The sequence below is a fragment of the Columba livia genome, chromosome 3, assembly GCF_036013475.1.
Source record: "Columba livia isolate bColLiv1 breed racing homer chromosome 3, bColLiv1.pat.W.v2, whole genome shotgun sequence".
NCBI classification, from domain to species: Eukaryota; Metazoa; Chordata; class Aves; order Columbiformes; family Columbidae; genus Columba; species Columba livia.
This window is the reverse complement of record NC_088604.1, coordinates 67,636,743-67,663,119: the sequence shown is the minus strand read 5'-3', so window position 1 is coordinate 67,663,119 and position 26,377 is coordinate 67,636,743. Positions and strand designations below refer to the sequence as shown.

General features: G+C 38.3%; 1 protein-coding gene across 7 annotated transcripts in view; it reads left to right on the top strand.

Moving 5' to 3' along the window:
* PLEKHG1 (pleckstrin homology and RhoGEF domain containing G1) overlaps nucleotides 1-26,377 on the top strand; it is a 143,806-nt gene that overhangs the window by 41,648 nt on the left and 75,781 nt on the right. For 4 of the 7 annotated variants that reach the window (XM_065057426.1, XM_065057424.1, XM_065057425.1 and 1 more), the window contains exon 3: nucleotides 6,738-6,812. The exons of 1 other annotated variant lie outside the window; for it this stretch is intronic. In XM_065057426.1, coding sequence (XP_064913498.1) covers nucleotides 6,764-6,812 — 49 coding nt within the window. In that variant the 5' untranslated portion in view covers nucleotides 6,738-6,763. Of the gene's footprint in view, nucleotides 1-6,737; nucleotides 6,813-10,392; nucleotides 10,626-26,377 lie in introns of all 7 variants that reach the window. 2 more of the 7 variants (XM_065057428.1, XM_065057429.1) reach the window with 2 other exon arrangements.

Below are 26,377 nucleotides of genomic sequence, written 5' to 3'. Positions count from 1 at the left end.
AGATTTATTTGAGTACATGCCATCAGTATTTGGGGATAAAAAAGCCATGCTCGGTAGCTATGACTTGCTGCTGCTGTACTCGTACAGTCTGTGCTGGGGCTTGCTTGTAAAGTGCTGAATATCTTGGGGCTGATGTACTGTCCTGCTCTTCTTCAGCGTGTGTCAGGCATGGCCTGTGCTGAGCCACCTCACCCAAGTCTGTCCATTTTCTCAAGCTTAGATTCAAAAGAAGAAGGTGTCTAAAGTGTCAAACCTACTGTGTGTGAGCGAAACACAATCTTTTGATGGATTGGTTTGTTTGTTTGCGTATGTGGCGTGTTTTAACTTTTGTGAAGATCTGGAAGGGCTGTTGAGATTACTGCACTGTGCAAAGGCATGAGAGAAGCAACATATGTGTACATATTCTGAAAAACTCCCAGTGCTTTAGAGAAGGACTATGGATTATTCTGATGATAGGAAGTTTTGAAATAAGCAAAAGGTGCTTTAGTGACTTTACTATCAGGCTATCCAACTCCGAATGAAGACTTGAGCAGTAAGCAGGACTATTCAGATCCCTAAAAGTTAGAAGGGTTTGTGGCACTTGCTTGGCTCGCTGACCAGGAGGGCTCAGCAGTTTTCACTACAAGCGCTGGGTCTTGCCCCCGAGTGGAGCACTGTGTGGCCCTGCATGGAACAGATGTTGCCACCCACGGAGCCTTGCTGCAGTGGGGGTCTCTGTGGTTCAGAGGTGCATCACCATGGGAAGTGCTATCATGATTTCCTATTGCTGCAGGAGAAGTATTGGGTTGTTTTCTTCCAGCTTTCTGTAGGACAACGTCATTATATGCAGTGCAGGGCAGATCTTGAGCAAAGTTGTGTGTCTAAAAGAGGATACTTTCAAAAATACTCATTAATGGTTCATTTTTTGCAGGAAGAAAAATAACAGTGCTAATTATACTAAATAATATCATACAATCTGCACGTGAGTTTGAAATGAGTTTGATAGCTATTGCTTTTGCTGAGTTGATAAACTGCTGTGGTCAGCACAGAGTTAATGCATCAGAAGTAAATGCATACATTTCACCGGTCAAAACTGACATATTTCTGCTTAGGCTTTGAACTTCTGTTTCACAAGAGTGTCAGTCAATGTTTTGATCCTTCTTTCTCCTCCCAGAAGACTGTGTGGGGAAAGTTTCCTCTTTGTTTCACTTTGCGTAGTAGCAGCATTACGTTGTTAAGTAAGGAGTCCCACAACGTGGTTGGACGCTGACCCAACGTAGAGTGTGTCTCATCTTTTCAAGTTCATTCTATACAAAGTTTGAAGGTGAAGATACAGTGTCACATTCCCTCCCAGATCTGGTATCCTGTGTTACTTTGTAAAAAAATACGCTGTCTTGACTTGCAGACTGAAAGACAGTGATTAACTGCTGAACTTGATCCAGTACTGGGTTTGGAAAACCATGACCAAAGCCTTGGGTAGCACTGGGAATGGATTCAGAGCTATTGGAGAGACTGGAGAAGGGAGCAGATGTATGTGCAGCAGTTAAACCACAGAGGAGCCAGACAGCTCATTCCTCATACTAGAACATTTATGATGTTTTTCACATTCAAACACAGTGAATTACAGTAAACCAGAAGGGAAGTTACAAAAGGATTCTGTGATTTGGTCTTTGCTTGACAGGAAAAAGTTAGGGTTTGAGTTGCAGCTGCTATATGGATGATTGGCTCCAGAAACCAGGCAGAGGATGCTACAGATTTATGCTGTTTTGAAGAAGGGGGTTGGGAGAGAGGGTGATGTTACTAAGATTTTAATTGATGGGGCAAACAATGCACAAAGGAAGTTTTGTTCCTTCTTGCCAACCTAGCTCTGATGGTCTCATTTGGACCTGCTCATCTCCTGGTGCATCTCGTGGGAAAATCAGCAAAATGTATAGTGTCTTACAAAAACAAAAAAACAACAACTCCCCCCCCCCAAAAAAAAAACCCAAAACAAAACAAAAAAAACAACACAGCAAACAACAAACCAACAAAATTGGAACATTTCGGTATGCGTTGATGTGCCAGAGGAAAAAAAAAAACAAAAGGCTGAGATGTTTTTGTGGGACTTCGAAGAGAGGACTGTTGGAGAAGGGAAGGCATAACTCACACCCACATCCAGAGCTCTGCTGGAAGGGAATGAAAGAAGCCATTAGAATTCTGTGCAATTTTTAAGAAATAAATATTAACTTGAAATAACACTTAAATTTTAAACAGGTACCACTATGTTACTTGGAAGGGCTGAGGGGTGGTGGTGAATATCAGCAGCAATGAGTCTTGATGGCACACAGTGGTTTGTGTCCTTGTAACTTCTACCCTTTCTGTCCTTGTTATTTAGAATATCTTTCAGTGTCATTTCTTGGTTCATGTGAAAGAATTGTGTTAGTGTTAGCATATAAACTTGCTTTTATGGTTTATGTGACCTGGGATCAAAGCTATTCTCGTGGGGTTCAGAGCAGCAAAGTATTTGCTCCAGAAGGGATTTTGCAGGCAAACAAATGGCAAAACCTAGATCTGGGGCGGATGTCCTTATTCTCTGACAAAGATATATGCAGTATTTAGTGGCCAAATGTCAAGTTCTGGTCGTGTTAACGTGGGTAAGAATTTTGCCATAGCCTTCCTTGGAGTCTGGAGTTCATTGTGCAACTTGAGACTTTCTGAATTCTGGTCTGGGGGTTCTGTGAGTGGTTCTGCACTCAGAAATGCGACGTTGGATACTGTTTGGATGAGAAGTGTGACAATCTGTCCAGGCTGTGTGCAGGCATCTAAGTGTCCTTGTTTGCTTACGAAATATTTTATGTCAAGAAAACTACTAATATCCATCTTCTCCCCACCCACTCTTATATATATATCTATATATCTATCTATATATATATATATATAATTTTTTTTTTAATTACAGCAGGAAGAACTCATCCAAATACTATTTAAAAATAAACCAGCAGATGGCTTTACTGTGAACAGCATAGTCTGTAATGTGGAACTTCAGGGCTATGTGTTTTACATGTATCGATCTGTATTCATAAAGTGCTGACTGTTTAGTCTGCCAAAGGCTGCAATTAAAAATGTAATACAATATTTTAAAGGAATACTTCTCTTGATCGTGAATAAAGTGGCTACAGCAGAAGCAGTTCTTAATATTGATGCTAGTTGTGCCTCTGGAAAATAGGAAAGAAATGCACTGTATGTTGAGGAGGTTTTTAAGGAGTCAAACCAACTTCCTTAACTATGATCACTTCCAGCTATTTGGAACAGATGTAGACTAGGGGTGAGGGATTTTACACGAAGGAGAAGGTTCAGGTTAGATTTTGGTTAATGATGATCATTGTTCAACATAAATACATAGTTGGACTCCATAGTTACAACTGCAAACAGTCTTATGATGAACAATAGTTTCTTTCAGGCTGCTTGAAGCTTTTTTAGAGTATGGTGACAAAATTACTGAGAGAACAAAAAATGGAACAGATGTCCTCTCTCCAATGAAATTTTTTCCACAAAACTTTAAAATTGAAAATTGTGATACTTCGATTAATAGCTGGTTTGAATAATTGATAACCCCCTTTTATTTATTTATTTGTTTGTTTATTTGTTTATTGTGAAGTACAGTTAGTTTAAGAGACAAGGATTATATTTGTCTGTGAAATGCAAATAATCCATATTTTTCCTGAGCATGCTTTTTTTGAAGTATTTTTGAGTCACTGATATGCTGTAAGTTTGAATATTTTCCCATGAAATCAGCTATAGCATGCTATTGATTTAGATCCTGTGTTTAAAGGAACTGAGATCTTACAATTTTTGTAACATTAAAGCTGCTCTGCAATTTTTAGCAGCTCAGAATTTTAAAGGCAAACCATTCTGTTAGAAGAAACAACACATTTCTTGAAGTAGGACCTCCCAGTATGCCCATTTGGGTGGCCCTGGCCGATTACAGCCTGTGAAAATGCACGATCATACATCTGAGTGGTTTTGGCTACTGTTAAAGAGTTGTGCTCAATTAGGAAATGTAGATAGAATAGATGTGTTTATTCAGAAATGATGAATGCATATGTATTTCAAGTTCTCTTTCTGGGATACTCTGTGAAAGAGTGCTCAGAGGAGTAAGCTATAGGTAGCAGTGCAAGAAACTGCTTTGAGTGATGAATTCAGAAATACCAAGTACCACACAGGCTACTGGAATAGCTGAGCCTAAGATGCAGACACAATTAAAGATGTATCAATAATTATATTGCAAGAGTATTTGGAAGGGTCTAACAGGACTGGTTTTATATGATGGATCTTGAAATTAATAGTAGTAGTATCCCAAAGTTTGCAAAAAGATTGTTTGGAGAAGTGTAATGCTTTCCAGTACTGAGTTTTGATGACACAAAAGCAAGTTTATCACTTCTTTAGAAAGTCAAGTAGAAAGAAATATTGGCTTAGTTCAGACAAGGAAAATTGAACTTGCATAAATAAAAATTCAGGCAGAAAAGGCCAGAAAAAGTTTTTTTTTTTCTTCCTTCTATTTAGCACTTCTACAAAACAGCAATAAAGAAACCTAAAATTGTTTCTGAGACTACCAATTTCATGTAATTAATGTGCCAGTGAGTCACTCTGTGAGCGTTTTCATGGTGAAGTTTACTTGTGTGTTTATTTCAATTCTGTGCAACTCAAACAAATCAAAACCAGAAAACAAATATTAATACATGGATATCCATGTTTTATTATTTTAAACATGTAGCTCCCTGGATTTTTGGTATGAAATGATTTATTTAAAATGTAGAATTTACATAAAGTGTTTTCTTGGTTTTTGAGATGAATCAGAGAGGTAAATACTGTATTTATTGATGTGATTTTTTGGTTCAAATGCACTGTGTGATTAACTAGTTTCTGTCAGCTTTGCTAGTAAATCACGGTATAACTGCTGTTTGATTCATGAAGTGGTGCAATGTTCACAAACAACATGAAGTGCATCATTGAATGCAGAGGGTTGGACGTGAGCTTGCCAAGTTTCAGAATTAGTTGATGAGTATATTCTCACCAGTTGTTTCGTGATGATAAGCATAGATAATTAAATTTGAGTAATGTGAAGAAGAACAGATTTATATTTTAAATGTCTTCTGGAGAGTAGGTTTTTGTTTTACAGCAATTTTATAAAGGATTTTGGAGACTGTTAGGTGTTTATAGTAATTTAAATCCTCTGTTGAGGGCACACTTGTTTATTCAGTTTGTGAGACTGTTCAGCTGTGGTTTATGAACTCTGTACACGGACCTTCAGGTGGATAGGCGTTATCACTGTTAATTTTAGGGAGCTGAGAGAATATTTTAGTCTAGTTCCAAATCTTCCTTACATGTAATGCATGGGTGAAACATCTATGTTAAGGATAAAGTAATTCTCGGTAAGATCTGGTGGGTTTTATCTTGAGTAGAGGTGAATTGGCTGATGTAGCAAATCACATGTAATAGACTTTCCATTAGCTAAATGAGGATTAGGTTGTACCCTAGGATGTGCTGGTGGATTGTAGCCTCAGATGTGTCTGACATCTCTAAGCCTTTTACATATATGTGAATTAAATATGACAAACACATTTGCCTTGGATAGCACACTTGAAATACATTTGTGACTTAAATTGCTTAAGAAATCCAATGTATTTTGTATAATTTGGTTTTAATGTAAACCCAACCCCTTAATTGGATGCTAGGGCAGAAATGTTTCCCTTCTGGTCTGATGGTAGGATTCAAAACAAGCCATATGAATTTCACAGCAAAATAATTTAAGAGGGGAAAAAGAAGGCCATTTATTTGTATCTAAGGTCTGCTGTGGAGTGAGCCAGGGCAGTCTCCCATAATTGGATCTGGTGTTTGTCTGAGGTCTGCGTGCTGAATCAGCTCTGGGGCCTTAACATTGTTGGAAATGAGACAATTCAGTGACTTCATTAGGAATTAAGGCTGTGTTGTTGATACCTCCAGTGCTGTGCACTCTGTGTGGTGCTGTGCTGAGAATCCTGCTCTTTTTTAATTGTCTTGTCTTGATGCATCTCATCTGATCTTGAGGCTTTCATTATGTAAAAGTGGAGTGTCTGTCCAGCTGGTGATGGGAAAACATTCAAAGGTGTTAAAAAGGAGGATAGAAAATCCCATTCAGGATGTGTTGACCACATGTTGACCATCAGCCAGTACCACAGAGGGTACACAGCACTGCTGTAGGAAGAGGCGGGCTAGCTGCCTTTCTGAGAAGCCTTCTCTTAGCCCACTGCTGGCTTGGAAGAAATATTGGTGCTCTATGATGTAATAAAGCTTTAAGTTAATGGAATTTTATGTTTAATGCAGGCTGCTGTGACCCTCTGCGTGGTCACTCTTTCATTAACTTCAGTAGTACGTGAGCGTTAGCAGCTCTGCTATCCCAGTTCATAGGCCTCTTGCTAGAAATTCACTGAGGGGGGGGGAAAATATAAAAACTCAAAGACAGAAGTTCCCCAGGTGCTATTAGTGCTTTCAGTCTACTACTGCAATTTATTAGAAGTTCCTTTTGTGCCCACCTATGTGTCAGTACATCCAGGTGAACGCTCTGCTGAACGGTGTTACAGTTGATCTCTGCAAGTTTTGCTTGTTTACTAATCTTACATACAAACATGGAAATGATGAAAGCTGAAACTCCATCCTTTGTGAGGGTCATGGCTAGGGGAGTGTCCTACTGAAATGTACTGGTTTTGATGGAGAACCATTTTGTTGTTTGCGTCCATTAGGTTTTACGAAGCCTGTGTCTGCAGAGATGCCAGATAAAACACCAGGTGGTACAGAACCTGTCCCCAGAAGTGAAGGTTAGTAGTTTTCTTTGATTTTTTTTTTGACTAATTATTGAAGAAAAGAAACATGATTTTGTGGAGAATTTTTCAAGTCTAAAAGTGAGATTCCATTACTGGCCTTAAGAGAGAGCTGAATTAATTTTATGTGTGCATGTTTATCTAAATAGCAGGAACTTTTCACTTATTTTTGTGTAACCTTTCCCTCCCTAGCCCATCATCCATGAGAGTACTAAAATATATAATGAGGGGGGAGGACCAGTGGGCTGCTAGGATTTCAGCTTTGGAGAAGATGTTTTGTCCCCTTTTGATAAAGAGATCTTGTTGACTGAGGCCAGTTTTTCATACAGGTTAAAGTTTCAGAGAACCAAAGCTAACATGCAAGATTGACACAGGGAGGAATGGAATATTCATGATTTCTGCTAAAATCAGTGGAATCTTGAAATGCTCAGTCTTTCTGAAAATCAGAAAGATTTTTTTTCTTCTCAAAGTCCATTCACTTTGAATTCTCACACTGCAAAGTTTGGTGCTTGGTTTCAGGGAAGACTTTAAAAACAGTTGTAATTTTGTTAATTTGAATCCTTCCTCAGATTCACTACTGAATGGTTCATTACAATATTTTATAAACATTTTCTATTTCAGGTGAAGTTTGGGAGGTGTTTCTGACAGTTTAGTGGCAAAGCTTGTAGTAGCTCTTTTATATGCTTGCTTTCTATATTATTGCTGTCCTCATACAAGGTCTGTATTCATTCAAATGTGTCATTTAGTTTGGGTAAAGCTTGTAGCTCAGGGTGGTTTATACTGCTTTCTGTCTAAATCCAAAGATATACACCTCAAAATTTAGTTTTAAATATTTTTGTTGCATTTGAACCTCAGTTTTGACATTTGAAAGGCATCAAGGAACATGCTGCAATAATAGATTCAAAAAAGAACATTAATAACATCAGAGAAGCAAATTTATTTCCATGTAAAGGTTATTAAGCTGTGTTTAACTGTCAAAGGCCTTTCTATTATTTTTTTAAATCTCCTGTAAAGCTTAACACATTACCATGAGAACTCTCAACGCAAGAGAAGCAGTTACAGCTAGTCTTTCAAAGACTGAGCTCTCTCTGATTTACATATGTGCCCCCTTTATAAAGGAGTCTTTATGCCAAAAGCACTGTGGTGAAGTCCATTTAGACCCAAAGCCTACACTTGTGCCTTGAGTTAGGATGTGGAACGAATTGTTATGTACCTTGCTGGTTGCTTCCCTAAAAGTAGCATATGTGATCACATCTGTGGCTCTCTTAGGTATTGATGAAGTATAAATGTGTTAAAATTATACTGGTTATATATGTTATATATTAAATATATTTTCTGGTTGTGGAACAGTGGCAGATATTGTCATGTTTCAGCTCTCTGGCCTCTGAGAGGAGTTCTGGTAAATTAAGCGAGACATAGGGATGATGTAAAACTTTCAGATCAAACTGGGGGGGAAACTCGACTGTCTGTGAAAGGTAACTTTATTTTCTCTTATTGCATTTTAATTTACCACATAAGCAACTTCTAGTAAGTGGATTGTAACATTTACTTTGGCTTTACATCAGAAGCTAGAGAGGGTAGAACTTGTGATAGCATGGAGCTGTAGATGGGCTGGGAGCAGGGGCGGGAATGGAAAGAATCCTGCAGAGCATCATTAAGGATGGAGTCACCGATGACATCACGTGACGATCAAACAAAGATTGATTCTCCTCTGAAATTAATTTTTAGATGCTAAAAAAGTTCAGATAATGAATAAAAATGAATCTTCACTTGGAGACCTGTTCTTGCAACTTGATGAAAATGTTCTACTGAAGACAGAAGATGTTCTACTGAAGACTAGTGTCTTCTAATGATACTAAATCGTTAGTACTGAAGTTAGAACTTTGAGAGGTTTTGTTGTTTTATTCTCATAAATAGTCTTACTTTCAAAGAATGTTATGATATCTTCTACTGAAAAGAAGTGCCAGTGGCTGCTGTAGCACTGACTTATAAGATAAACTTCCACAGTCTTTGATCATATGTATCTCTCTATTTACTTAGCATTTATACAGTTTAGTGGTACATAGAAATGTTTCACTGGTATGACTGAGTCAGAATTAAGAAGTGAGTGTTTAATTTCTCATGTTTAAAATATCACTACTACTTATATGCATAAACATTTATGTGAACTTTCCTAATTATTTCCAGACATCTTATTGCTGCTTGCTTTTTTTTTCTGGAAGAAATTTTTTTTTTTTTTTTCTTTAAGCTGTATTTGTTGTTACAAATTTCCAACAATTAACCTTCCACGTTTATAAGGGTCAAGTTGAGTTGAGCAAAGTGCTGTCAAGGTAACTGATTATCTGGAAACTTTTTAAAAGTCAGTGTTGCTTTAACCTAGCAGTGCCACTCCCTGCCCCTGACCCACTGCTCCATATACTCCAGTTAAGCCATGAAGCACATAGAAGCAGACAATTGAGAAGGGAGTTTCCTGTAATTAAGTTACTGTAACTTAGTCCTTGACTCGAGGGTCCCCAGTGAGTGGGCAGACTATTTGCTCTTCTGCCACCTCTTCTGTCAAACCCTTTAGAGTCAACAGTTATGTTTATAAATGTCACTGCTTGCTTTGTGCTATAGGGGGAAAAAAACCAAGGATCTGGAGATTTGGGTATTGCAAAGATAGGAGTGCATGGATTAATCTGTCACATGTGAAAAATATTCTTCAAGAAGCTTATGTAGCTATCAGGGAGTGGTAGGCAAACAAATTAAAACAAAATACCCCTACTGTGATCCACATATAACTGTTTCTTAAATGTTTTCCTACAGCAAAGCTATTCTATTCTATTTACAATGGATGCATTTAGAACAATGAACTATGTCAATACTAGGAAGTGGATTGAGTGTATTTCTGTCTTAGCTTGCAAAGGAATTAGCATTTGTTCTGCTTGTGTTTGCTGAAAAGTCACTCAGACTTCTAGTAGGGTTAAGCACTGGAAGTTGGTGTGTGACATGAGCACCCTGTCTGTTGCACAAATTCCTCTTTTCACAGAGAGGCTGCTGTGGTTCACAGTGACTGCTCCTGATGGTGTCTGGAACTTGGCAATTGCTCATTTGCAAAAATTTAGGGGAATGTTTGTAGATTTTTCATTATGAGTTATAGGACTAAAATAATATTTTATATATATATATAACTTAAGAAAATTTTGATGATACTGAATGGTTTTCTTAAAAAAAAAAAGCCCAAGTGCTTAATCCTGTGGATTGCTGATTTCATTTTTCTATCATGGTACCTTTGAACAGCTCTTCATAACATAGCTAGGCTTGCTTCAAATAAACCAGATGGGTACCTTAGTACCCACTTGGAAGACTCCCATGCTCTAAGATTTTGGGGTATCAGTTAAGTGCTCTTTTAGCAGTAGCTTTATGCAAAACGCTTAGAAAAGATACATGGATTCGGGAACCCTTAGTAGGTTTCTCGAGTCAGCTTGACTGTTTGTTTTTCTGTGTCTTAAAAGTAGAAATCTTTGAAGAGAAAGATGTGAGGAAATTAAACTCTCCCAAACTCTTCTTCCTTTCCCCTCCATCTTCTTTCACTAAGCAAGAGCAGTGACTTCGCCCAGCTGGATCCTCCCTTACTGACTTCGCAGTTTGCACTCGCATCCTGAAGGAAACGAATGTTACACCTGGACTTTATAAACAGCCACTGACAAATCCCAGTGGACAGCAAGCTTATGTCATTGTAAAATATCCTCCAGTAACAGCAGTGTTTTTCCTTGCATTGTGTACCTGATGGCACTAGTGGGAGCCTACCAGCTGTTACTGTTGTTCATGGTAAGACTCATTTAGTTTTATGACTCCTCTGACTTACGTTTCCACGCTATTTCTGCTGTAATGTGTAACACTGCACAGGAAAAACGTGCAGGAGTAGCCATGTAAATCTGTAGACTGCTTAATGGATCATATCCTTCAAATGCAGTGAATAGCATTGCTAGTTCTACTTCTAAATTTTTGCTAAGACTAATTCTTTCATGGCGGGTCAGTAAACGCTGCCTTTTGCCCAGCGCGGTGGGGGTTTTTAGCAGACACACAGCAATGTACCATCTTGTGCCAGGTTTATGTAGAAAATAGTTGTTACACTTTATTATTACTGCATCATTTTTAAAGGAATACAGAAGTAGATGGGGAAAAGAAGCATCTTTTCTAAAGCTTTTTCAAATCTTAAGTGTGTCTGAAGTCACGGATAACTATGGGAGTAGTGCACTCCTAGGCTTACTGGTGGATCATTCTGTGCTGAGGGATGGTGATTGTATGCATTGTATACCTACTCCTGTTCTTTGGAACTAGTTTCTTTATTATTCCTTGCTCCATTCCCTGTTTCCTGCAGCTTCTTGCTGCCTAACTGAAGGGAAGAGATGTCTGGAATAAATGGTGTATACCAATTGTGCTATTTTGCGGACAAGAACTTGTGGCTATGAGGTGATACTAGAGGGGTGAAATTCAACATAAAAGGTCTTGGCTATTTATGCAAAAGGTGATAGACACTGTTGATTTCCCTGCCAAAGGATATTGTGAATGTAAAAAGAATTTCACGTGAGTTGAAGAAGAGAACAGATAACTCCCTGGAAGACAGCTGCAAATAAATGAGCCACTGCAAACCAAGGAAAACCCTTTAGCTGAAAATGGTTGGAAGCTAGAAGAATGCTGGGGAAAAAATATAGTACATGCTTGCTATGTCCTTACTGTCCCCAGTAATATAATCTTCCTGTGGCAAGTTATTTTTCCTTACTTACTATTCATAGCCTCATTCTGTAGCAGCTTTTAATCCCTTGAAAATTCTATCTTGAAGGAGGAGGAAGTGTCTGTATAAAGATGATATCTGAAATTCTTAACCCTAGTGCCTATAAATGGAGGGGATAAAGCCAAAGGAGATTTGAAATCTGATTGGAAATGGCAGAAAAGTAAGGCAGAAGGGTGATGAAATTGGATATTCTGTTTCTGACTCCTTGATAACTTGTTGGGCCCTCTCTGCACACTGTGAGAGGCGGGCACATCTTTCTTTGAAAGACTGGTTGAAGACTGTTGTCCTAATGACTCTTGTCATAACTCTCTTGATAAATTTGAGCTAGCTCCAGTCCACCAAAGTTGAATATGAGCAACAGCTTAAGCAGCCTCTCTGCTGTGCAGATCTGTACTTGCACGGCACTTCCTTCGCTGCAACCAGACTGTTTGCAGCCCCTGGGCAATGCAGTGCGACTCATATTCTCTGGTAGTGTTGTGATGCGTTAAACCACAACTTTTTCCTGAAAGCCTTTCGATGAACTGCCTTAGTCACTGCGCCACGCCGAATGGGTCCCACTTTCTTTCTCGGTTACCAGCAGCTCCATGAAGAGGAGGAGGAGGTGGTGGCTCCCTTGATCTAGGGCAGTGAAGGGCAGTGAAAGATAGACTGTTCTGCACATTTGGCAACATCCAGAACAGTACAGCCTGCTCCTCATCAGAAGTGAAGATGTGACTGCTGTAATGTCTTGGTGGTTAAGTCACTGATTACAAAGGCTGGGCTATTGACAGGTAGAACAACTTGTTCTTCAAATGCCAAGCACTGTCCCTGGTGTCCTGGCTGGCTGGTATCCCACCAGACATCAGTGTGCCAGTCATCTGCAAGTTATAGAAAGGTTATGTAGCCTCAATTTCTCGAACTTTGAGGTCTGGAAAACTGTGGGAGTTTTTTTTTTTTTTTTGTATTGATGATCCCATTTTTAAAGAGTTTGCTTTTCTGTCTTAATGGTGACGAATTCTTAGTTCTCAAGCAATTAAAAAGTGTAGCACTTGAGTTTGCACTTTTTTGCTTTTATATAAATAAGCTCGACATGATACAAAATTACGTGTATAATGATTTATAAATAATGTGCGCGTACTAAATAATGAATTATGACTAGTACAAAATAGGGATGGCCCTTTCCAAGCTGTAAGCTCTTTAAAAAGTTTACATTTAGGCTGCAAACTGTAATTTGACCATCAGCATGACTTAAAGTTGAGTTTGCTTATCTGTAGTAAAGTATTGCCAGTAGAATTTTTAATGACAGGATTCTCAAGTTTATCATATTTACCTAAGAAACAATCTCACCCCCAAATTGCTTTACAAACAGAGCCTGAAAGTAAAACATAGCGATGCCATAAATGAGTTAGGGTCTGCCTTTCTGATCAAAAGAAAAATTTTAGTGGTCTGTTTGTATTGCTGAAATAGGCGGTGGGGCACAGGGCAGCTGCAGTGGGGCCCAAGTGAGGCCACCAGGGTGGTGACGTGAGGGCAGGAAGCACCCAGCACTCCTGCTCCTCCCCAGCCGCCTTCTAGTGGTGGCTCCCCCTTGGTGCTCTGTGATGGGGCTGGAGGCAGAACATCTCCCTTCATGGGGAATATCCATCAGGAAAGATAAACAGTGTCTAATTATTTAATTTATTAATTACTTTGAAGGTAGCTATGTATATAAAATACTTTAAAGACAGTGATTACTGATTTACTACTCCTTCGTAAATAGCATTTTTTATTTTTGTGTCATGCTTAGCATCTGTCTACCTTACCATCTTGGAAATGTGCTGCTGATCTCAAAGAAGCTGTTGCAGTTTTAAATTATCTTTTACTTTTTAAAAATAATTTATGTACCATAATGTTTCTTGGAGAAGACCCAGGGCAGAGCGTACACTCTGATATCTCTGTAATCGTACAGTCTTAGCTCTGCGTGGCCTGGAGGAAAAATATAGAAGTACTATTCTGTGATTACAAATGTTAGCAGTATACTTTACATCTGTTCTTTCTAGGTAGGGAATGATAGCCATTTCTTCTCTTGAGACTTTTTTTTTTTTTTAATGGGAGGACAGTTATTTTTGTTAAAGCAACTGCTATGTGTTAAATTACTCTTCTCTAGTACTTAAAACACCCTAAAAAGCTGCAGTTATAATGAAAATTGTCATGTTAGAAGTAGTGATTTAAAGTAGTTTCCTTTGCCAGTTTCATCATGGATTTGGGAGGTGGGTTGTTTTTTCTTTATTTATTTTTATTTTTTTTTCTTTTTTGACTATCATATATTCCAGGGTTTTTACTGCACCCTGTATTCTTGTGTGGAAAAACAAATAATGCTAAGAACTTCAAACTGCTGCAACCTCACAGGGCTAATATATAGAAAATGAGCAATAGTAACAGATAATCTTTCTGTTAAGAGTTAATACTGGATTTTACTTACACTAATAGGGTATAAAATACATTTAACAGTTTCTTTAATGTAAATCAGCTTTCATCCCCCAACCCCTTCTTTTTCTGCCTTTTGAAATGTCCTCTGTTTTTCATCTTGCTGCTTTATTCAAGTGATATGCCAGAAATGTGTTTTCAGATTCATTGATTTTTTTTTTTTTTTTTTTTCCCCCTCCTTCTCATCAATATTTCTTCCAAAGCAACTTAAAGGGCATTGAAGGATAAGAGGCAAAAACTGATTACTTACTACCTGTTAAATAAAGCTATGACTCTGAAGATAAATTAGGTTGTCAAGGTTACATTCTTTCATCTTGGGCTGACCATGGGCTTAAAAGCAAGAGATCCAAAGTGAGTAAAAGTAAAGATACGAAGACCTTTTGCCCTTTGAGTTGCCAGGATGTGCTGCAGCACAGGTACCTGTCAATTATTTACCACTTGGCTCTGAAGAAATTTTACAGGTACTATAGAGCTGGCAAATTCAAGCCTGCTGATATTAATTATCACTTAAGAGTTGTAGTGGGGCTTTTTGCCTTTTAGTCACCTAATTATATGTCTAGTAGTAATTTCAAACTATGCTACTGACATTAGAAATAGGCTGAGAGGCCTTGATATATCCTGAATTTAGAGAGATTAATACAGAGGAAAGCTTAGTTGTTAGGTTTCACTTTTTTAATTGGCTCCCCGTGGTTTAATTTAGCTTAAAAAGGGGGTGGGAATTGCTGCTTGCTGATAAACCAGAAGGGGAGCTAGCTTTGATGTTTTATGAGCAATAAAATATTTATAGAAACTTTCTCTGTGTTTTTGAGCAATATGTCAAACTCCTGGAGTCAGCTGCTTGAGGAGTCAGCAGGCCGGAGAGGGCGGGAGGTGCAGGGGGAATGGTGCGAGGCCGCTTCTCTGGCACTGGGTCCCGGTCCGTGAGTGGTGCTGGCAAAAGAGCCTTGGAGAGGTTGGATTTAGCACTCAGGAGGCTTTTATTTTTTTAATTTAAAGCCACATTGTGTTCTGGTAGCCTCTTCGGTCAGAACACGCTGTAAAACCGATTGTGCATTTCAAGACATTAAAAGTTACCAAATCCTTTGAAAATAGTAGCTGTTCTTAGTTGTGGGTTTTGTGGAACAGGACTTAATATAAATTCCATTACACACATCTTGGCAGCGGTCCCCACAACATATATTTTACAGAATAATTAAAAATGGACATAACTTCAGGTGCAATACACAACTTTCTTCCCTTATGCACACAATGTAGTCTGTGCTTCAGATGATGGAAGGACTAAGAAATTGTTTAAGGTGGTAAGAGTTTAAATATAACCTCTTTCCTAGTAAGACTGGACTTCGCTTCTTCAGGAAAGCAGGGCAACCCAAATTATTTGGATTCTGTTATGTCTAGTTTCTGTCCAGATAGTTGCAAACCACATGCCTCCTTCTATGTTTGTAAGAAGGGTAGTTATCAGTTTACATACTTTACTTTTCGCGGTATAAAAATTTTGGTGTTCATGGTTAAATCTTATCTTGTGTGAGGGTTTATCTTTCACAATGGAAAGCAATATTTGAAGGATCATGTTATGTATGAGGCTAATCATTAGGGAATTTTGCCTGATGTCTGGCCAGAAGATGGTTCTGTCTGGTCATGTCTGAAGCAAGCTAGCATTTCTGAAAATGGGATGTCCTGTCTTGAATGCTTTTTTAATTAAATATACAGTTTGTAGGCAACAGGAAATCCTTTAGGAAGATACAACTCTGCTATGTCTCTTCCAGAAAGAAAATGGCTGCATTTCAAGGTTTGTTCCCTATTAGGATCCCTACCCAGTGAGACAGCCTTGGTATGAGATCACAGCCCTGGGAGCTCTGTAATCATTCAGAATGAAGTACAGAGAGTACTTTCATAGGACTGTAAGTGTAGATACGTATAAATGGACTTTTTTTCTTGTGTCTTATGTCTTTAGTAAGATACTATTTTTTTCACAATTGAGTAGTAGTAAAATAAATTATTTTAATGTGAAGACTGTCTAAAGGTTTTCGAAATCATTGTCTTTCCACTTTCAAAGAAGTGGCAGTATTAACTAGAGGCACTGGTCTACTCTTATAGCACCTGGAACTCAAATATGAAATTGAAGGTGCCCCAAAGTTGCCCTCCTGAACCTGACCACACAAATATTTTGTGACCTGCTAAAACAGGCAAAGTATTTAAAGACTTGTTCCACTGACAGCTGCTAGCTAGAAAATCCTTCCACATGACAGGAAGATTTTCTTGAGTATGAAGTCTGCCATGAACTTGTTGCTCATTTCTCTCCTCAGAAATATTTCTGAAGAATGTTCTAATTTTATTATAAAACCATATTCCTTATTAAAGGTAATTGTTTAGTTCTGCTTCTTGCCATCTCCTCTTATTTCTACGTCTTGAGAGACAAAACCCTCACACCCACATCTTCTCCTATACTTGGACCCACTTCTCCGGATATCAGTGTTAACAGAGCACTCTGCTGCCAGCCTGGAAGAAGGTGGGTTCTTGCAATTTATGGAGTAGTGGGTGGGTGCAAGGAGCTCTATGGGTGGGTTGTATTGCAGGACTGACAGGATTTTTAGGTTGCATCTTGAAAGGATAATTTGAGGATATGCATATACAATTATTTGGCTAGTTGCATATTTCTTATTAACATTGTGCATTTAATGAAGTGCTCAGAAATATTTTAAGCAAAATATTTAATAAGAGAACTGATAAGGGAAAATAATGCCTGTGTTTCATATGGCTAAGAAGTCTAATGCCATTTAAAACTTGAGTTCTTGGGTTTGTTACAGTTTTGTGGCTCTTACTGCAAAACCTGGCTAGAGCTGGGATAGCATGAACTGGTGGCTTTTGAACAGGTCTTATGTTTATGCCTAACATTTTCTAACAAGAGGGTTTGTCTACTATGCAAGGTTGCCAGTTTGGAAATGTACTGAGAGTACTGATTGTTTGGCCTGCATCCAAAGCCGAAGGAGCTCAGGATGATGAGACAAACTTCATTTGATTTGGGGAAGCAGCAGTGAGAACTCACTGTGCATCCTTCACAGTGCCGTGTACTTCTGGGGAAGTGTTCCGTGCACCATTTCCAGAAACTCGTATGTTGAGTCTAGCTTTCTCACTGAGAACAGTTGTTTCTAAATACAGCTGTGCCTCTGCAATCTTTTATCATGACCTAAACTTTTATAATATATACGGACGCCCTGTGCATTTATGACAGACAGCAACTTGCTCATCACTAGAGGCCTGGCTGGAATCCACATTGTTAATGCAGCAGGTCCAGTCCATTTTGCCACACATCTTTCAGACAGATGGAGAAACGTGGCTATAGTTCAGATCATGCCTTTGGAGCCATTTTTGCTTGAAATCCAACCGTACCAGCATGTTCCTATGCCTTGTGCTACGCTGAGCTCTCCTGTCAGAGAGAGGGACGCTACAACCCCACTGGAGCCGCCTTCAGGCCCAGCCAGGGTTGTGTAACCAGGGCACAGGGAAGTGAGCCAAAACCACCAGAATTACCATGCATTTTTAAGTGCTGAGCCCTGCTTTTTGTGAACAGACTGAAGATGGTGGTTGAGACTTTGTTGGAAGGCAGGTAAATTCTTTCTGTCTGTGCTCTCCCCCAGCTTTTTGTTGTTGTTGTTTTTTGTTTGTTTGTTTTTTAATGAGCCCTGCTGGGGAGGATCTGACTCAGCTTTTTACATTCTTTTGGTTTTGAGAATGTACTGTTTTTAAATTGTTTTGTTTTGTTTTCTTGTGCTTTTTTTCCCTCTTCGTATTTTTCACTTCTTCTCCTCTTTGGGGATGCTGAGCCTGTATATGAATTTTTCACGGTTTTGGAATATAGATGTAAGGTGGCTTCGAAGGGTCCCTCCCTTGAGAAGTGGGGAAGTCAAAGTTTTGCTGAGAATGAAAATCAGTGTACAAACTTTTAAAGTTCATTAATCTAAAAGTCATTAAATTACTGCTTTGACTGAAGTGTACAATACTCCAAACCAGATTTGCACTTATCTGTGGTGGGAAAATTGCACTGTATTGTTGTCACTTCTCAATACAGACAAATAACTGCCTTTTATAAAATTGTCAAAGTTTACAGGCATATTTACTTTACAGCTACTTTTATAAGTTACCCACGCCCTTCTCTGCATGTGAATAAAAGAGCTGGAAAGGCCACACTGATAATGTCATACCAGGAAATCTTTAATGTAAAATACCCAGAACATGGGGGATAGAGAGCAGGAGAAAGCTTTGAAGGATGGGAGAGACCATACAGAAGGTAATACATGGAGGGAAAAGATTCTGCTTTTACTTCTATGACTTTTTTTTTTTAGTTTAAGGAAAAATGATATAACATGGGTTACTTGTGACATAAGCCAACAAACATGTTTGTAAGCACTGATATACAGGGAGACTCCTTGGTTCCATGTTTGAGCCTTTATAATTCTTCTAGAATTGAATGAGAATTAAGAAAAAGAGAACAGAAACAAACAAACAAAAACCCCCCAAACCTACCAAACAAACAAACAAACAAAAAAACAACCTAAAAAACCTCTGAATCTTGCAAAGCTGAAAATACCACCTGGTGATCAGACTAGAGCCGGCTTAATCTTTTTCTGCCAAGTTAGACATTCTGGCATGTTTCCTCAAGTCTGGATATATTCAAGTCCTGTATTTGGCAGACTTAGTTTGTTACTAAGTAGTGATATATGAAAATCCCAGTTCAAACATTTCAGCTTATGGTTGTTTTTACAATCTGTCAAGAACAACAACTAATTGATGTTTCACTTTATACATCGGATATAATTTTTGTTACAGTGTGTTATGTATCTGGAAGTAGATTTGCAACTTAAATGTCAAGGCCTGCTACTATATATTTAATCTGAAAAAATTTCATAACATGAAAAGTTTTACAGAATATGTGCTCTTTCTACTCGATGTAGAGTATCATTTGGTAAGTCACTAGGGTTGTCACCTTTTTTTCTAATTAACAGCATCTTCCGAGTCTTGGATTTAAAGTTTTTAATCTGACTTTAATGCATAGTCTGTCCCTGCAGAGATGACATCTTTGTTGTCATAGCTTTGATTTTATGAAGAACTGCAAAATCAATACATATGAGAAATTGTGTATTTGAACTGACTTATTTGAATACTTTTGATACTTTTGTCTTTTGTATAAAGCTAAAATTTAAAATTACAAAAGTAAAACCAATAAAAACTACATGGTTTTGATTTGAAATGTTGATTTTTCCTTTTAAGTCCAGTGCTAGAGTTTGGCGCCCACAGCAGTAATCCTGTGTCAATACAAATATTGCATATTGGATTTGGTGCTTGGGAAGAAATGTGGGGATTTTTGGTTTTTGAGCTCTGGCTTAGCTGAGGAAAACATATGGACTCACAGGCAGACAGAGCACAGGCTAAATCTGCACCTATTGGAGAGGTACTAGAAGTTTCTTAAGCCTGGAAGGACTGTGCTAAGTGTTCAAACCTCACATCCTCTACATCTTAGAAAGATTTAGTCTTTAAAGCAATAACTTACGTTGAAGAGTCAACCATAACAAAGTGATCTTATCCCTAATTATGCCATCAGTTCAGTCCTGTTTCTAGACTGAACATGTCTGTGTGTTTAGTTTCCAGCATTACACTTTTGTTTGAAGAAATGGTTGTCACCCTCAAACAGGTACTTATGGACTGTGTAAGCTGAGTAGATCAAGCTTCTTTTGTCTGTCAGTATAACATAGGATTTCTGACAGAAAATACTCTCACGCCTTATTTTGCAGTCTTCACAATTGTTTTGTTTTCTTTTTGAAATGCAAGTGCTAGGATTTTACTGTATTTGAATCCTGCACTTATTTTGTCTAGAAGTAGGTGTTGTTTCCCTACTCTAACTTGATTAAAATACTTAAGATTATTTGTAAATAAGGGAAAACTGGCCTCCCAACAATTTAGAATTAAACAGCACAGCCAGAAACTTGATGAGATTAAATACTGCTGTGTTTCTAAAATAACTTGAAAGCCTTTGTAAGAAAGGTACTGCTATCTCATTAGTAGATTACACAGTGTTACACTTAGGTACACAAATAAGCCAAAAGTTTATTTTCTTCGTTTCTCACAATAAATCAATTTGGAACAACCTATTCTGTCCTTGTAATTGATGCAGATGTCAGGAATTCTTTTCTGCTGACGTGGAATAAAGGCTAATCCAGGTCAGTCAGTACCTTGTAATTAATGCACATTCTTTTTTTTTTCTTTTCCCCTTCTTTTCTTTTCCCCCCTTTCCTTTTTTTCTCTTAGGTAGGAAAAAAGGAGCAATCCCTGCTGTAAAGCTCTGACCTGGTCCAAAGTGATTCTAAAGGTTTTGAATGGAATGGAGATTACAGAGTAAAACTATGCTGGACTACTAAATGGCAATTTGCAGTCAAATAGTATCTTACATTACTATATAATAACTATCTCAGGGTGTTTGAAGGGTTAAAGGGAAAGGAATATAAAAGTTACTTTGAGCTCACTTTGTTACCTTGAACTTTGGATGCTGTGGAATATAGCAGTCATCTGTGATCACAGATATTTTAGCAGCTGTATAATTGAAAGCTATAAATGTCCAGATAGGAAATGATCCAGTAATTAGAGGAAACGGTACTGAACCTGATGACTTAAAGTCACTTTCGCTCTTAAATCACACAGTTGTAGCTGTTAGACTTTATCCTGTGATCTTTTCTCAGTACCTTGGCAGAGTACTTGAAAACCCTGATAATCAGATTGGCCGAGAGTTACAAAGAAGAGAAGGTTTCAGTGTTTCTGCCTTGCTTTTTGTAGCCCCCCCACCAAAGTAGTGCCTCCTGGCTGAGAGGTGCTGCTCAAGCAGGCCAGGAGGAGAACGGGGCCTGGTCTGTCTCCTTTAACCAGATGTTTCTTCCTGTGTGGTGTATTGTGAATATTAATAACAATGCAAGGGAGGGCTCTTGGGTGGTTTTATATACACACCACTGAAATCTAAACACCGCATGTAGCTTGAAGAAGAGCTCAGATTTTTGACTTGGAGGTGTTTCCAAAAAAAAAAAAAAAATCTGTGGCCTACTTGCTGAACAAATGGGAAATATGTGTTCAGTTCATGTGTGTAATATAGCCCTGAATGTGTTTTGTTTGTTTGTTTGTTTTTTTAGCCATTATTATTCCTAGCAGGAGAACCTTATGAAGCTCATTCAAAAGTGAAATGGCTTTGCCTAAAGCAAGTGGGATTTTGAATGTTAGGCTTAGGTGCCATCACTGAAGGAATTCCTGAAAGTTGTACAAGAGAACTCTGTTTTTAGAAACACACACCCCAGCACCACTTCTGTAATGTTGAATAATTCCTTGGTTATATGTATATATATGTGTGTGTGTGTGTTTATATATATACGCACACCCCTACTATTATCAGCTTCTTCAAAGTACTTAAGTGTGGTTTTGCATATTATGTCTTTTAACCTTGTGCATATGTCTTAGTGATCAAAATAATGACTCATTAAAAATTTGCTTGTTGGCTCAGTCCTGATTTTGACTTCTGTTTCTGAAAGTTCCCTTGTAATCCCTTTAGATTCTCCCAAGAAGTTATTCTTGCTAAAATGCCAAGACTCCTTTTTGTCTATATTGGATACTGAAAACTGTATAGTGTTAAACAGTCTGATGCAATAAATGTTGAAATAGACAGTGATTTGCTGGCTTAATTTACTACTGTGGTAAATAAATGGATAAACACGTTTTGGTTAAAAGTTCTAAGGACATTTCATTTAATCTAATTTTCTGCTTAAAATGTGTCCCTTTCAAAGGACTAATGTGTTGCACTGGAAGCTGAGTAATTTAGGCTGATCAGTGGAACACCACCTTTGAAAATTACAGAAAAAAAGGAAAAACCTGAAGAAACTGTGTGCTGAAGCAAATAGACACCCACAAATCTGTACGTTTTCTATTTTGGGTCACACTTTCTTGGCCTACAATCAGCCCAGGTCCCTGTGGCCAGAGTTTCTGAACTCGTTGCCTCCTTACCCAATGCCTAACCTTCGAATGAATCACTGGAAACTTAGCCTTTTGTCGTAATTAGCCATTGGATGGTGAAGCAATTGGTAAGCCAGTTGAAAATGGTCATCTCCATATGTGTATATAGACCCTGTTTCATTTCCGGTCTTATTTAGGTGATTTTCGAAGGCTAGGTAAAGGACTCTTAAGGTGCCTTGTGTGGAGCAAGGAAGGTTTTGCTGTGTGCATCTGCTGAAGACTGCGGCCTGCTTAAAATCATCCATTGTGCTTGCATTAAAACGTACTGTGTTTCCCTCTTCCTGTATTCAGTAACAAGCTCCAGTGGCACAACTGGATTTTGCAGAGGTACTGTCACAGGCAAGGGGACACCTGAGCTGGTGCTGAGTCACAGCCCTGGCACTCAGGAGGCTCCATGCTGGTTTGGGCACGTGAATGTTACCTCCTTCTTGGCACATCACTTAATGTCACTGTGCTGTGTCCTTGTATGACAGTATAATTGTGACTGGTACCATGGGACATTCTTCTGAAGTTTATTCAGGGTATTTTAAAATACTTTCAGATCTTCATGTGAAGACAATACAGCAACACTTTGTATTTAAATGAAATGTGGGAATGGAATGTCCAGAAAACTTCTATGTACTATAGATGCCATTTCTCTGCTTAAAAAACAAAAGAAAGTTTTGAAACACCTCCTGTAAGTTATGCTGCCAATAACAGTGATTCTAGTATTAGCATAGAGAAAAACAGAATTTTAAAGGGCTTATAGCAACAGAGAGAAGCATATTTGGACTCAGTATTACAAAGTTCTCAAAACAAGGCATTTAAGAAAGTGATGAACTTTAAATGAGTTGACAATTCATAGAGCTAGAGAGGTTGGCAGGCTCATGGCTAAGTGTTTTTGTTATAATTCCCACCTTGCAGGAGAAGAGCTATGATATCAAGATACAGCTAAGCAGATTTTCACTAGTACCATAGGAAGGAACAGTCCCATCCTCTCTGGTTATGTATTCACCTACCTCTGCTTGCTCTCATCCAGCATGCAAACCAGGATGTTCCAGGAGCAAGACAAGCAGGAAAGTAATTTTTTTTTGGTTGGTTTGTTTTTTGATCTGAACTGTTTAGCCATCTCTGAGCCAACTTACCATGGAGCTTTGCTGCTAATCATCCATGTTGGTTGTAAATATTTTGCAGGGCAAATCATACTTTGTGCAGTGGACTTGCCCAACTTTGTGCAATGTGAAGGTTGTATTCAAAATTCAGCACTTAGTAAGTTCTACTTTATGGTGAAGAAGTGACTGTAGCTCGTTTTCCCTCCTCAGTGGTGTTAACTCTGTGCTAATGAAATAATGGAGCCTATGGACTCAAGCAATAAAAACATACTTTGCCTCTGAAGTAAACGAGGGGCTGTTTCTCTTCCAGTCAGGGCAATGTGATACTTTTAATGCCCATTTGGGAAAGGATGTAAATGATAGCTTTACACAGAGCAACAGGCACAGCTTGCAGAGGGAAAGTGAGGTTTTCCTTGGCTCTGGGACGAGGCTTTGAAATCTGGGTCTGTTTATTTCCTTGCCTATAATACTTAAACACGTCCATGAGTCGCCTGAGGAACCAGATAGGAACTTGACTGTATTCTGGGCAACCCATAGGGAAGAATTTTAACCTGTCATCTCAGGGGAATTTCCTCTTTACTTTTTTTCCTCCATGGTTAGTACTTAATGATTCACTCTGCCCACCGCCCTTCTCTGTTCTGATTGTCTCAGATCTTATCCTGAGGCTAAAAAGAAGCTGCTGCCAATCATATGTTTGCAAAGTAGTAACTATCCACTGTTGTAAGGCTCTGTAAGACCTGCTACTAGTGTTGATACAGGAGGTGGGGTTTTTTTGCAGCTGGAATGAAGTAAGTTCTGACTGGGAGAACTGAGGCTTGGTAGCTGGTTCTTTTTCAGGTGAAGTTTCACCTGCACTAACACGAGTGACATACAGAGAATTTGTCAAAATGTTGAGAGGTTAAATTATAGTGATAGTAACTCTTTGATTATGGATTTACAAAAGATAGTCTTCATATGCAAATATAGTCTTAAAGCATTTTTACAATGATAGTTGAATAGTACAGCTCTCAACACCTCACACATCTTATCCACTTGAATTAAAGGGAAGTAGCATCACGCTACTAGAATTCAGGAGGATCTGCTGTGCTGCAGATTACAATCCAAACCAGAAAGCACGAAACATACTGAGTTTTGGAGTTTTTTTAAAGGTATCAAGATCGGGAGAAAGGCAAGTGTCATTTTACTGACAGATTAAACTGTCCCAGTTTGGAGAAATCAATGTGCAAATACACACCAAGGAGGAGGAAGAAAATAAAAAGTTCTGGGAGTTTTCTCTGAAGCTGTGTCTATAAAGGGTGGAAAAAAGGAGACCCTGCCCTTACCTTAAGGATTGGGAAATGAAGTAGAGAAATGGATTTATCTGGATTTATCTGCAAAATACACCCCAAATGTGAGGGCTTTCCATGAGTTAGTGCTACTTTTCAGAGTCCTGGGATTTATTTACCAATGATTTGGTATAATCATTTGGTTGTATTTAGAACCAGACTAGCTTATTCTTTGTACAATGATAATTAAGTAAAACTTGTGATTATTATCTGTGCTCTCCAAATCTCTGTTCTGTCTGAAACAGAGCAAATAGGAGCTCTGATTTTAAGGTATGTTCTTGGTGAATTTTCTTTTTTTATTTTTTTAACAATATTTGCTCAGTGGTTGGTATAATCTTGTTTAAAAGGTTTTTTTGCTTACTTGAGCATGTTCTATCTGGCTACCATTGTTTCATCCCTCATTCATAACTGGGTAGCTTAATGCTAAAATCAAACAAGTTTGAGTTTCAAACCCATACGAGGTTTTTTGTCATTCCGTTTTCATTTTACTTTGTGCAAACAGGTAGTACTTTTGTTGGCTGTTCTGTAGCTAGCAGTTGCATTGAAAACATTTGAAGCCAATTTTTGTACAGAGTAAATATTCTGTGGTTACAAGGGCTTAATTAGCTCAGGTGCCTTTACTGCTGGTATATATCGTCTTATCTTGAAAGTAGTATCCACCAACTAATCCTTTATTTATGTTGAGCTTTGGAATTTGCCTTGAAATGCCTCTTTGTAACCTCTCCCAGTATGAATGGGAAGTGAACAGGCTGTCAGGTAAACAATGAGGTTGCAGGCAAGCAAATTAATAATACACATGAATATAGGTTTCTTCTCACTGATGGCAGGTTGGATGCCTGTGACTGACCTCGAAAAGAGTATCAGCAGAGTGCTTATTCCTGTGATATGGTTTGTTACCTTTTGTTGTACCATTTCACAAAGGAATCTTTTCTTGTGTTTATGCATGGGAGGACTGAATTTGTTAAACGAATGTCCAAGGCTATGTTTTCAGTGCTCAAAAGAAGGGAATTGTTAAACCACAATAGCTAATTTGCGATAGCAATCTCAATGTGAAATCCTAGTGAGCAGGTAGATTTTTACCTCTAAAGCAAGCTGAGATCACAGTGTACTCTCCAGTTTAGCGGGAACAAAACAGTAGCCTATTTCCATGTTACAACGATTGAACTAACTCAGCCTTACTCCCTTGGCATAAAAAGGTATCTTTTTAGTTTGGTTTTGGTAAATTCTTAGCCCCATTGTGAAATTGTCTTTTTGATTACAGGATTAAAGGTAATCCTAGAGAATCCTGATAGAGGTGGCTGAAAAAGAAAATCTGTAAAACCATTGTATTCTGTTTCTCAGGTTTCTGGTTTTATAATAGTATATGATTGCACTGACAACTGGTTAATTGAAAGTATCCTGTCAAAGGAGGAGAAAAAGGAGTACAGCAGAAGTTTCTGCTTTCTTTTCTCCCATATTGAGAGAAAATGTCCAGTCTGACACTTTTTAAAGTTAGTAGTAATGGGAAGCTGAATCGGTCAGAAATCAGAATTTTACCTCTGTGGTAAGAGACTTGTAGGCATCACCCCTGAGAAAGCTGCCTTCCTGTTCTTTCTTTTTCACCCCAAGAACCAGGTAGTTTGTCATTTCAAATTAGATCATGGTGTATGCCTTGCCTATGAGAAGAAAATAAATTCTTATCTTGTATGTTTTTGTTTTTCTCTTCCAAGATACTGGAGCAGCAGCAGCAATATTGCTGTTAGCATGTAATGGAGAAAACTGAGCTGAACTCAGATGTTGTATCTCCCTTGTGCAACAGAGGATAATTGCCTCTGTTTGGTTTTGCTTTTTGTTGTTGTCGGTTGGTTGTTTTGTGGTTTTTGTTTTGTTTTTGTTTATTTGTTT